Source organism: Carassius auratus, chromosome 29, assembly GCF_003368295.1.
Source record: "Carassius auratus strain Wakin chromosome 29, ASM336829v1, whole genome shotgun sequence".
NCBI lineage: Eukaryota > Metazoa > Chordata > Actinopteri > Cypriniformes > Cyprinidae > Carassius > Carassius auratus.
This window is the reverse complement of record NC_039271.1, coordinates 22,337,151-22,350,780: the sequence shown is the minus strand read 5'-3', so window position 1 is coordinate 22,350,780 and position 13,630 is coordinate 22,337,151. Positions and strand designations below refer to the sequence as shown.

The window sequence follows — 13,630 nt, the reverse complement described above, 5'->3', positions numbered from 1 at the left end:
ACATCTTCATTCACAGCTACGAACTGATCGCGATCATATAAGTACGATTAAACCATGCTCAATGCATCCACTGATGCCAACAAAGTGTTCAAGTCTATGCAAAAGAATGTTGTGGTCAATTGTGTCAACGCAGCACTAAGATCCAATAAAACTAATAGAGAGATACACCACGATCAGATGATAAGAGCAGATCATTTGTAACTCTAAGGAGAGCAGTTTCAGTACTATGATACGGTCTAAATCCTGACTGGAAATCCTCACATATACCACAAGTCCTCCCTCACAGTGGCACAGTTGAATGAGAGGCTCATTATGCAGCTCATTTGCAGGCCTTTGTCTTCTCAGGTGTAAATCACAATGATATTCATGGTAGTTGACGCCTACTCGCAAATGACTTTGACCAACAAAAAGTGTTTTAGAAAATTTAAATCAATATATTGTTTTCTGTGAGTGAGTAAACAAGATGATTTTCACATCATTCAGAAAGAAAAATTCTAGGCTACAAGCTCCAGTTCTCAAATTTTCCGGCAACCAATTTTATGTATGTGTTTTATTGCCTTACTCAAGTGATTTAACATTTTTAGTTTTTCACTAACCATGCATAACATTTTTTTCTCAAAAATACAATCATGTACATTCATGCATTTCACATATTATTATAGCCCAGTTTGTGCTGATTACAGTGATATTAGACTTTACCCATTTAGATAATTATAAGAAACTGAAAAAAGCACAAATGTCAGGGCATGACAAAACTTCTCAAGGCCCCAAAAATATCCTTAGACTCCAGAGGGTTAAAGCTGCTACCACCGATCTGGACGAACTCACAGAGACCGTAACATCCTATATTAGTTTCTGTGAGGATATATGCATTCCTACCAGGACTTATTTAACATTCAACAATGATAAGCCATGGTTTACAGTAAAACTCAGACATCTTCGTCAGGCCAAAGAGGATGCCTACAGAAATGGGGACAGGGTCTTGTACAATCAGGCCAGGAACACACTGAACAAAGAAATTAGAGCGGCTAAAAAGACCTACGCTAAAAAGTTGGAAGACCAGTTTACTTCCAACGACTCAACTTTAGTGTGGAGAGGTCTAAGAGCCATCACGAACTACACGACACCATCCCCTTGCACTGAGGCTAATCAACGACTTGCTAACGACCTGAATTAGTTTTATTGTAGATTTGAAACCCCCAACACCCATTCTGACAATCTCCCTACACATCCATTAACACCTCCTGCAATCCCACTCTCCATACCTCCTGCTCTTCAAATCTGTGAAGATGATGTGCGCCAGGTCTTCAGAAAGAACAAAAGAAGAAAAGCACCAGGCCCAGATGGTGTTACACCAGCCTGTCTGAAAATCTGTGCTGACCAGCTGGCCCCCATCTTTTCACAGATCTTCAACAGATCCCTGGAGTTTTGTGAAGTGCCTTCCTGCTTCAAACACTCCACCATCATCCCCATCCCAAAGAAACCCAAGATAGCAGAACTTAACGACTACAGACCTGTGGCTCTGTAGTCGTTTGAAAAACTGGTTCTGGCTTATCTGAAGGACATCACTAGACCCTTACTGGACCCCCTGCAGTTTGCTTACCGAGCAAACAGGTCCGTGGATGATGCAATCAACATGGGATTGCACTTCATCCTGCAACATCTGGACACAACAGGGACTTATGTGAGGACTCCTATTTGTGGACTTTAGTTCGCTTTCAATACCATCAATCCCAACAGCCCTTCAGACCAAACTGACCCAGCTCTCTGTCCTAGCTCTATCTTCAGTGGATCACCAGCTTTCTGACAGATAGGCAACAGTTAGTGAGACTGGGGAATTTCACATCAAAACTGGTTGCCCCTCAGGGATGTGTTCTTTCCCCTCTGCTTTTCTCCCCTGTACACCAACGACTGCACCTCTAAAGACCCTTCTGTCCAAGCTCCTAAAGTTTGCAGACGTCACTGCAGTCCATCGGCCTCATCCAGGACTGTGATGAGTCTGCTTACAGACAAGAGTTGAGCAGCTGGCTGTCTGGTGCAGTCTTAACACCCTGGAGCTTAACAACGCTCAAAACAGTGGAGATGATAGTGGACTTTAGGAGAAACCCCCCTGCACTTTCCCACTCACCCATCAATGAACAGCCACTGTGGACTGCAGTGGAGTCATTCAGATTCCTGGGAACCACCATCTCTCAGGACCTGAAGTGGGACATCACATTGATTCCATTGTTAAAAAGGCCCAGCAAAGGTTCTATTTCCTTTGCCAGCTGAGGAAGTTTAACTTGCCACAGGAGCTGCTGAAACAGTTCTACTCAGCCGTCATTGAGTCTGTTATCTGTACTTCAATAACTTCTGGTTTGGTTAAGCAATAAAATCAGACATCAGAAGACTATAGAGAACTGTTCGGACTGCTGAAAGGATTATTGGTGCTCCCTTGCCCACCCTTCAAGAACTGTATACATCCAGAGTGAGGAAAGGGCTCAGAAAATCACTCTGGATCCTCACATCCAAGTCACCCCATCTTTGAACTTTGCCATCTGGCCGGCGCCTCAGAGTCGCAAACACCAGAACAGCAAGGCACAAGAACAGTTTCTTCCCCCAGGCAATCTACCTCATGAACAGTTAAATGTTCCCCACTTATGCTTATAAATGTGCAATATCCTTATATTATTTGTTAACCCTCCATCCTAGAACATTCCTGCATCTCACTCAAATCCTATTCCATTATCATTTATAGCACAATTGTTTATACACTTATTTATTTGCCAATTTGTAAATCTCTCTCTTTTTTTTTTGTCTGTGTGTTGTTGTCTCTGTGTACTGGAAGCCTATGTCACTAAAACAAATTCCTTGTATGCGTAAGCATACTTGGCAAGAAAGCTCTTTCTGATTCTGATTCTGATTATTTTAAAATAGTGCTTCTCAATTAGGGGGCTGGGGAACACTTGGGGGCCAGTGAATCATGCCATTGTTAATTTATTATTTCAGCATTCTTTGAATACTGTGTTAGACAACCGTTTAAACCACTGTTTTAAATGTAATTTGATATAACAATTCAATAAATATCACTCAAGATGTAACTTTTAGAGAAGTAATTTTATGTGCGTCCACACTCAGGTTCTGTCAGTGCCTCACAGGAGACTAGTGTGCTGCAGTCGACTGTTTGAAGTGACTGAGATCAACAAACCCCAGAAGCATGCTGCTCACCAGAGGGAGGTCTTCCTCTTCAACGACCTACTTGTGGTAACTCCAAGTTTCATTATGTAGATGTTTTTTCTTCTCTTTTATTTAAATTGACTGCTGTTAATGAAAGATGACTCCTTCCAATGTAATGGGGCATAACATATCTCTCAATCATACACTAAACCAAGAAATTTATTGAAAAAATATCATATTATCTGACTGCCATACTATTCTTACATATATTATGCACAGAGAATATTTTCCATAAACAGATAATTATGCGTAAATATCTGCCCATAAAAAGGGAAGGGAAAACCACAAAAAATACATTTCCCAGTACAATTATTGGTGAAACTGGGTGAAATCGTACTATTTCAAAAATACAAATGACATTTGCAAAATTAAACAGTTTTCACATTGTATATGAAATGGAAAACTGAGTAAAATAAAATGAGACATTTAAAATCCAGATATCCAGTCAATATGTGGCAATTACATATTATTCAATTTTTTGTGACAATATCAATTCTCATAACTGCTTTTCTAACTTCATTCAGAGAGTTTTTGGCTTGAATTGTGTTGCAATATGAGTTGGCTCAGTATTTATTCTTCATAAGTGTCTCCCACTTCCCATAAATTTGTGGCAGTTGTACTATTTTGAGTAAACCAGTAGGGAGTCTGGTAAGTAGACACTCAACACTACACCAATCTGTGTGGCCTTCTTTTTCTCACATATGCTCAAGCACTTACAATCTACCACTGACACATAGCAGGGTTATAGTAAGTGCCATTCAAAATTGAATTGAAAAGAATTAAAATTAAATTCCTGGATTTAATTTATTGTGGCCAAAATGATGGATAATTGCAATTTAAACTAGCTTAGCAACATGCTATCATGAAAATTTCATAATTGTTTGAGCTGAGGAGTGATATTTGTGTGGCGTGCTGCTTATGCAGAGCATCCCAAATCATAGTAAAATCAAGTATAATTTGCATTTTCAATTCTTTTCTTCACAGATTTTGAAATTGTGTCCAAAGAAGAAGAGTTCAGCTGCCTATACCTTTTGCAAGGCCTTGGGGCTACTGGGGATGCAGTTCCACCTGTTCGAAAATGAATGTAAGATCATTCAATTTTTAACTAGATATTCAATTCAATGCAGCTTATAGCTAAACTTTATACTACTGGCAATGAAAAATAAAATATACTGTGTGTTTACATATATATAATAGGGCTGTCATAAATAGCGCGTTAACGACGTTAATTAGTTGTTTGTTGTTAATTACGTCAAATTTTTTAACGGATTTCACGCATGCGCAGTGTGACAAATTATTCAGGTCAGGAAAGTCTCGTCAATCTCTGAATTCTCAAGATAGTAAAAAACAGCGGTGAGCGCCGCTACGAAAACACAGAAGAAGCTTAAGGTTTTACCCCAGTTACTCTCAAATACATTCATGCCAAGCTCGATAAACAGAGACGACTTTGGTAGTTGATACGCTGGAGCTTCTTCCTGTTATAGCATCCTGTGTTTCACACTGCGCATGCGCAGAACGCCTGTATGCAATGCAGCAAAAATTACAACTGTTTGGAAAAGCATATGCATTTTTACTTGGTTTTACTGGCACTTGAAGCCTTCAGAACGTGAAAATATCGATCCTAAAGAATTGTGGCAGAGCAAATGAACACCTCCCAAAAACAAGATTGCCCAAAGTGCTGCTTATGTGATGGTGGCGCATGTTTGTGTTTCTGAGTTCATTCTTTCGAGTTTTTCTATGCATAATTTCATAGATATGTGGCTATATTTAACCACTGGTTCACCTAAAACTCTTACACTATCTGTAGTTAAATGGCATGGTTCGATATAGTGCTCAGGTAAATTTGATCTAAGTAAATGTTAAACTTTTGAAATTCAGAAAAAAATAACCACATATTGATGAATCAATAAATGAAAATTATCTATCTGTGTTCTGTTATTTATCTTTTGTTATGCATTTCAGAAAAAAAAATGGTTAGGATTCAGGTGTAATTGCAAATAGTGATTAATCCTGATTAATCCACTGAAAATTCTGATTAATTTAATTAACAATTTTAATCATTTGACAGCCCTAATATATACATATATAAATTATATATATAAACATAGATTACTGATTTATAAAGATTTGTTTTCATGCAGTTTCTTGCACAATACTGTTATCACCTCAAAACACTTCGATCATAGCTGAAAATTGCAACACATAACCATCTGCATGTGTATTGATGTTCACCTGACATTTCATTTCCTTTTTGATAAGTACATCAACCAGCATAATAAAACATTGCCAAAAAGTGGCAAGTGCATCGTTAACTAATTTGTTCCATTGAACTATGTTGGTAACGAAGGAACTTGCAACCATAGTTGCTTTTGGAAAATGCACCCCAGTAAAGTGAAATCAAACATTCGGATCACACCCTGTTGGCTGGTTGCAGTATAGGTTATAAACCCGTCCTCTCATTGTACATAGTTGTTATCAGGCTAATATATTTTCAAGTTTTCCTTTTTCTAATAAATTTGCTTTTAGTTAGTTTACTTGATGTGGTTTGGCATCTTAATTGTGTGGTTGTGATTGAGGTTGCGGGAGTCTGGGTGGGACCTTGATTAAGTAGCTCCGTACATCTCACAAATCACTACTGCACAGATTCTGGCACCAAATGACATAAGTACAAGATGGCAGTGGCCATTTATGTGATGGCTTTATTGGAAAGAAAGAGAGATAATTATCTGTTTCAGATAAAGACTAACACAATTGTAGCGCAACTCACTGAAGATTTCACTTTGAAAGTGTTGCAAGAAGCAACATAATATAATTCTGCACAAATTTGCCTCATGCACACTTTTCAGTGAATCTAAGAAATGTATTGTAAAATCCTGAAATATATAAGTATTTCTCATGGCATTTGGATTTGGGTTTGACTAAAACTATACACAGATACAGGCGAAATGGACTGCTAAAATAGTTTTTAACAATTATGTGCCTTTTAAAACACCCACTTCCCTGATTTCCCAGAATGCCACATAATAAATGCAGATGACAGGCACTAATTATTTTCCAATTAAAGTGACTACAAGTATTTCTCTTTTCCTTCCACTGTTTCACTTTCACTCTCTCTCTCTCTCTCACACACACACGCACGCGCGCGCGCATGCACACACACACACACACACACACACACATTTATGGTAACTGGGATGTAATTAAAGGTCCCATGACATGGATTATTTCATTTTCTTTAAATGCTTTTTAATGTTTCCTTAAGTGTATTTATATCGTTAGTATGATTTTTACATTTAAAATTTAGAAATAAAAAGCATTTTTATGTCCTGACATTAGCCCTCTGGCTTGAATGCTCTGTTTGAAGGGGCGTGTCTGCTGTGAGACTCTGAGTAAACCACAACTGTTGTGATTGGCTGACATCTTTGCATTCGAAATGCATATTACATGTGAACCCCTCTCAAATATATATATATAACAGCTCCGGAAAAAAGGGAGCATTCTTTGATCGCTCTCTGTAGTTAAATCACAATTTAAATTACAGATTTGTTTCATGCTACTAAGAGAAACAACGTGAAGTTGATCGTTTAGTCACTGGCTTGATTCACTGATGCATAAACAGTATTAAACGATTTAGAAAGTCAGTCTGTGTGAACTTGAATGATTAGCTACACATCAGAAATAACAGATCAGGCATTAATGAACACTGTTACTCACTGTTTGTGCCGGTGCTGTCGAATCCATATCATAAAAGTCTGTTTGTAATGCCTGTGCTGACATTGCGACTGAATTATATGTAAATATTTGGGCGGGCAAAGCAGAGAAAGGGGAGGTAACAATTCTCGTTACAACGTCACAACGAGGAGATTCAAGATCAGCCTGTTTGAGCTTCCATTTTCTCAAAGGCAGAGAAAGATAGAAAAATCTCAATTTACACCGATTCAAATTTCTAGAAACTTGGGGAGCATATACAGGCTAGGGGAATTCATATTAATGTTAAAAAACCTCAGAAAGTGAAATTTTCATGTCATAGGACCTTTAAGTAAGAGGAGAGTATTATGGCTCATGCTTATATTTTGAACCACTGAAATCTGTAATAATTGACCGAACAGACTGGGCATAATAGAAGAGACACACACAAGTAAATCAGCAGATAACAGACATATTTTCAGCCACAATCATTACAATAAAATACTATAAATGATTGCTGAATGTCCAGTCACTCTAGTGATGGCATTTGTAAGGTTTATAAATGTAAATATTGCAAAAATATTAGAAACTGTGTTATAAAGTTCTTATGAATGGATTATAAAGGTATATCTCATCCTGGAACAATGTAAGAAGTTTCAAATGCAGTCTGAATATGTGTGATGTTTAACAAAACATCATACTAGCATATTTTATCAAATGACTGTTCCACTATCATCACTATTGGTCAGTAACAGCCACATAACCATTTAGGTAGTGTTTAAAGCTACAGTTGTAAGTAATACAGTCTTTCTAAACTCTTGCCAGTTTCATGATAATTTAAAATGTAAATTTAAATTATGATAATAACCAATAATAATTACCATCTGAAATGCCCTGAGTTGTTTGACCAGCCACCAAATTCTCCCAAAAATACTTCTCATAAGTGGGTACATATGGTTTTTCGTGAGCCAAACAGTCATCCACAGTCCACTGCAAATTTATACTGACATCCCAAATATGAGTCAAAGTCAATCAAGGACATGTTATTAAAAATATTATTATTATTATTATTATTATTATTATTATTATTATTATTATTATTATTATTATTATTATCGTTATTATTTATCATTGAATATTATGATTTACTTTCAAAATTGTCACATTAAAGAATACTATAGATTGAGTTAATTTGGTATAACTATATCTGTATATTTATGTGATTTTTTATTTTTATTATTTATTTATTTATTTTGTATATAAAATGTTGATGACTATGATCATGATTAAGGAATAGTTAATACCTAAAAATGTTAAACTTTTCACTAACCCGCTTTTGTAATTTAAACATTCATAATGTATGTGGAATACAAAGGGATCATTTTTTTGTAGACATACACACAATTTATTTTCATCACACATTTCCTTAGTGACCGTTTCCAATAGTGACCATGTCTGTCGAGCTTCAAAAATACAAGAATACACACAAACAAGTATAACATGACTCATATGGCACATATTTATATCAATACATCAAAACAATGTCATGTTAGGTTAATCCAGCTATGACGGCATTGACGTTGATGAAGCATTTTTTAATCAGGAAGTGAACACATTCTAGATGTGATCAGAAGAAGATTGGCAAGGTTGTCAGTGAATAACAACCTAAACCCTTAATTTTTTGCTAATGCAATGTTTCTGTTTTGTCTCTTTTTGTTTCAGACTATCCTCATGCCATAACTATTTTGTCTCCGTGTTCGGGTTCTGATAAGAAGCAGGTGTTGAATTTCTGTGCTCAGAGTGCAGAGGACCTGCTCAAGTTCGTAGAGGACCTGAAGGAGTCCATCGCTGAGGTGTCAGAGATGGAACAGATACGTATTGAATGTGAGTGGGCTGTTCATGTGTATAAAAGGATACAGATGTATTAATTTTTCATGCGTAGCTTATCCTGCATTATTTATGTTACAGACATGTTTGATACCTCAAAACATGCAGATGGTTAAGAGGAGTCTGCTGTTACTTTTCTAAGCAAATGGTTTTCGTCTGACTGACAAAACCCTGTGCCATATATGTAGAGAACAGAATATCATAGATTTGTGGGTGGTTCTTTTGAGTTGAGCTAGTAAGCAATGAAGTGAAAGGATACTTTTTTCTTTTTTTGCTTCATGATGTGAAACAGCAGTCATATCTTTGAATATTGGACAGTGTTTCAATGGTAATACTTGGTAATGCTGCCCATTTGCTGGGTAAACAGAAGTAACCCAGTTGTTGGCAGCCACAGTAAAACAGATGCAATTCTAAAATTATAAGTTACTTCTAGGTATTACAACACTGAAGTAATAAACTTAGTTGAAATTTAACTCAATGTACGAACTAAATATTAATGAAAGGATCCTTAAGAAAATTTATCAATATATCAACAAAAAGCTGAATTTAAACTGTTTTTTATGACTGATTACCACTAATTATTTAATTTAATATTTAAGCATCATATTTCAGTGTAAATGCAATTATTAAATCCGAAACATCAACCAAAAGAAGATAAAACACAATGCACCGCTTTTCAACCCTACTTCTGTTTACAAATGTAAAGGCTGCTTATTCAACCTGTCCTCCGACCAATACGCTTGTATAGGTCGTTTGTCCAAATCCCTGAAATACGACCCAGCAGAGCGTATACTACAATTGCGCCCCTATAGGTAAAAGGTCGTTTTCATATTAATGTTTTGTACTCTTTCATTTGCCCTCTGGTTTGCGTTTCGTGTAGCTCAGTTAGTAGATTATTGCGTTATACCTTGATATGTAATCATGCTATCATGGGTTCGATCCCAGGGAACAGACGTGCGCGAAAATGTATATGCTCAAAAATCATAATTTAGCATGATTTCTGTGAGGGTTAGGTTTAGGGGTGGGGTTAGGTGTGGTCATTCAAACGAATAAGCCACCTACAGTATGAAAATATGTAGGAAATACTGTGAGATCGGTGTAAAACGCCCACACATTGCATTTAAATAAACGTGCGTTTTGATTGGTAATGACGTTATACGTCAATTCATGACGACAGACGCAACGCGAGACTGTCATTATTTTTGCTCCCGCTAGAGGGGCGCTTAACTTTAAAACGTAAATATAGGTCGTAATAAATGCTTGCACAAACGACCTATATGGTCGTTTTTTGTTGGAGGACAGGCTGGCTTATTGGACCAGTTATTTTCTGGGTTTAAAATCTGCTTTCTATTGTCATTTTGCAGTTTTGGCTGCTCTACTGTTTATTTACTCAGCATTTTTGCAAATATGGTGTGTGTGTGTGTGTGTGTGTGTGTTTGTCCTTTCACTGAGCTGTTCTATGATGTTCTATAATAAATAAAATGTTTCATTCGCACAGTGCTGTCAGGCTTTCAAACATCCTCTGAAGGAACTGAGAAGGAAAGATATGGAATAAGGAACAGAAAAATTTGTTTTCGTTTCCATGAGGGAGAAAGACAAAAAAGAGACAGAAAGAGAAAGAGAGTGCCAGTGGACATCAAATCATGCATACTGCTGAGGCATGTTGGCTTTCATTACATTCTGTGATAGAGAGGGAGCAAGGGTCCATTGGTATGTTCATCTTTGTCAGCAGTTCCGCTGGGAAAAGAGAGATAAGCACCTTTACTCTCTTTAAGGAATACAGCTGTTGGTGAACTGAGAGCTGTCATCTACACAGCTACACATCTTTTATTTCGACATAAAGTGACTTCTCTTTACAATCCAAGCCTGACTAAATGCCATTGTGCAATGATATGTCTGCACACATTTTGTGTCTTTGTCTTTATTTTAGCATTGCAAATAAAGGCAATCCTCATTTGGAGTTAATTTGTGTTGAATTGAACCAGGTAATTTGATGTCCTGTTATCCGAAGGGGCTCTGGAGGGTTTGCGTTAGATTGATACTCTCAGTTTTACTCTTTTTAAATGACAGACATGTAGAAATAATAAGCTGATGTTTCCAGTATAGTACTTCAAGAATAAAAACATTGAATAGACGAAAATTGCCCAAAATAACATTACATTATGTTATTTTTGTATTTTTTTTGTTTGTTTTGTATTCCAATACTTATTTTTGATTGGATAATAATAACTATAATAACAATAATGCTTACAATTACACAAATTATGTTTTAACTAATCTTACTTTTTTTTTCTTAAATACTTTTTTATTTTTATTTTTGTAATTAACTTTTAAACCAACATAAAACTGTAATTGCAACAACTTGAGAAATTGTATACATTTGGATACATTTTTATTTCATTATTTTGATACTGTTATTATTATTATTATTATTATTATTATTATTATTATTATTATTATTATCATTGAACATATTGTAAGTCATGAATCAACATGAAAACAACATTAAAATTAACACCTTCAAAAAGTTAAAGTGGTAGTAAGAATAAATACATTTCATTTATTTATTTAAATTAATTTTACTGAAATTATGTTACATGCATAATTATTTTGTTTTTGATTTGCTGATTTCATAGCCATTACATGAATTTTTTTTTTATTATTATTATGTATTATTATTATTATGTATTACTACTATTATTATTATTATTATTATTGTTGTTGTCTATAAATCAACATGGATGCCAATTTTATTATTTTATTTTGTTAAACACCCTCATTATTAAATGTGCTACTGTATATTATTTTCATTTTTCTGTATGCCTTTATCTGTAGGAGAGATTTTTCCCTCATATTATCCTTGAATTTACTACTGTAATAAATATGTTTAATAAGCATGCTGTGTTTTAGTATCTGGATGATTGGTTGTAAGCTATTCTTTGAGCACTCACAGGTTTGTATCAATGCTTAATCTGTCTTATAGTTTCATTGAATCAGAAGGCATATTTCCCCTAAAAGAGTCTTAATGTAGAGCCGGAGCTTTCTTACAGTTCTTTTGGATGAGGGAAAAGCTGAGGGAAAAGCTCTTTTGTATGTGTGTGTGTGCGTGTGTGTGTGTGTGTGTGCGTGTGTGTGTGCGTGTGTGTGTGTGTGTGTGTAGCATAGACCTAAAGTTCTCCTGGTCTCTTTTCACTGTATTTTTAGGGGAGTTGGAGAAACAACAGGGAGCCAAAAGTCACTCCATAAAGAATAACGGGACTCTTGAGCTGAGGGGAAGACAAGGTTCTCCTTCTGGTACAGTACATTAAAAAAAATACACTCAGACACACATTTATCTGCTGTATGTGATAGGACCTTTATTCAACATCTGTTTATGCATTATCCAGCAGGTTTTAGAGAATGTGCTATACAGTAAATAATAAGTACAGTACCAAATTTGAGTTAAGTTGCTTGAAGGTTTTTTTTCTATTACTATTTTTTTTTTTTTTACACATACTGTAGATACAGTATACAATCTTGAATTCAATGAGAAATTGAATGGAAAAGAACACAGGAGTCCTGAAACATTTTAAAAGCTGAACTTTATTCAACTCGTTAAGTTTACGTTTTTAAGGTATTTATATTTTATTTATTTTCTTTCAGCTGGGCAAGTTAATGCGTTATTATTGCGTTAACACATTAATTGATTAATTATGATAATTGTTTAATGTGCCTTAATGCAGTTTTTTTTATGATATAAAAGTCCTTTGCTCACTGGCTCTGAATACACATACAGACAAATCAAGGGGTCACAGGAGGGGATGCTCTCGATAAAATGATTTAGGCAAAGCATCAGCATTCACAAACCACTGTCCACTGTTATTTTTAACATAAAAGAATGCTACAAGCTCTTAATGGGAAATAGAAAGTTTACAATAGCACGTGAAGAGAGCAGAGAAGGTAGCAGGTAGACATTCAAAAAGCCCTTTTTACCGCCGCACATACTGCCGCCGTGACGGTGTAAAGTGCATTTGCAGCTTTTGACCGCTAAGTGGTGCTTTAACCACAAGTTATCAAACAAGCGCCTCACAGCACATTTTTGCAAATAGACATCAGTTTTGCCTCGCTGATGTGTTACATTTGACGGCTTCTGTCACGGAAAATGAAAGATATAATATATTAAATATGTAATATTCACAGATGAAAGTTTGGTACTTATGAAGTTATGTGCATTTTTTAGAACAAATTCAAGCAGGATAAATATCAAGCCTTTGCCTGAGCCTGTGCTTATATTTTCTCTAAGCTACCTGTTATTAAACCAAATTTAGATTTGATACATTTAAAAGGTGTGCAGTATTGTTTATATTATATGAATTATGTCTTATATTATTCAAAAGAAATTGTGGTTTACTAATTGTGGTGACAGATAACTTCTTGGGAAAAATACATGTTCATAATACATAATTTCGTTCACATTAATTATGCCTAATTAGCCTAAAATAAGAAAAGAATAAATTAAACCTGCACGATTTAGCTAAATCTTTGAAACTCTAAAGAATGGACGGATTAATAAACCGTTCTCACGATTAAACTCAAGTTCTCTCATTATAAACAACTTAATGCACACGATGTAAAAAAGAGCTTCATTAACTGACAACATAAGTGATTTTAAAGGGAGCCTTCTTTACTTGCTTTTAGTGCTTTTTTTAGTACCTTAATGCTGTAAAGACTTTTATTTTATTATTATTATTTTAATACTAACCCATCATGCATCTAACCATCCACTCGGTGTGAAGAGCTGTTCAGATTAAAACTGGCAGCTCCGCAGTGAGTCAGTGGACAGAGCAAGTGAAAATATATT

At 35.6% G+C, this 13,630-nt stretch overlaps 1 protein-coding gene across 1 annotated transcript in view; it reads left to right on the top strand.

Annotated features, from left to right (window-relative positions):
- Nucleotides 1–13,630, top strand: part of LOC113048444 (uncharacterized) — a 50,355-nt gene that overhangs the window by 7,786 nt on the left and 28,939 nt on the right. The window contains exons 15-19 of the mRNA XM_026210239.1: nucleotides 2,989–3,005; nucleotides 3,118–3,243; nucleotides 4,201–4,300; nucleotides 8,626–8,787; nucleotides 11,995–12,084. Of these exons, the coding sequence (XP_026066024.1) occupies nucleotides 2,989–3,005; nucleotides 3,118–3,243; nucleotides 4,201–4,300; nucleotides 8,626–8,787; nucleotides 11,995–12,084 (495 nt within the window). The remainder of the gene's footprint in view (nucleotides 1–2,988; nucleotides 3,006–3,117; nucleotides 3,244–4,200; nucleotides 4,301–8,625; nucleotides 8,788–11,994; nucleotides 12,085–13,630) is intronic.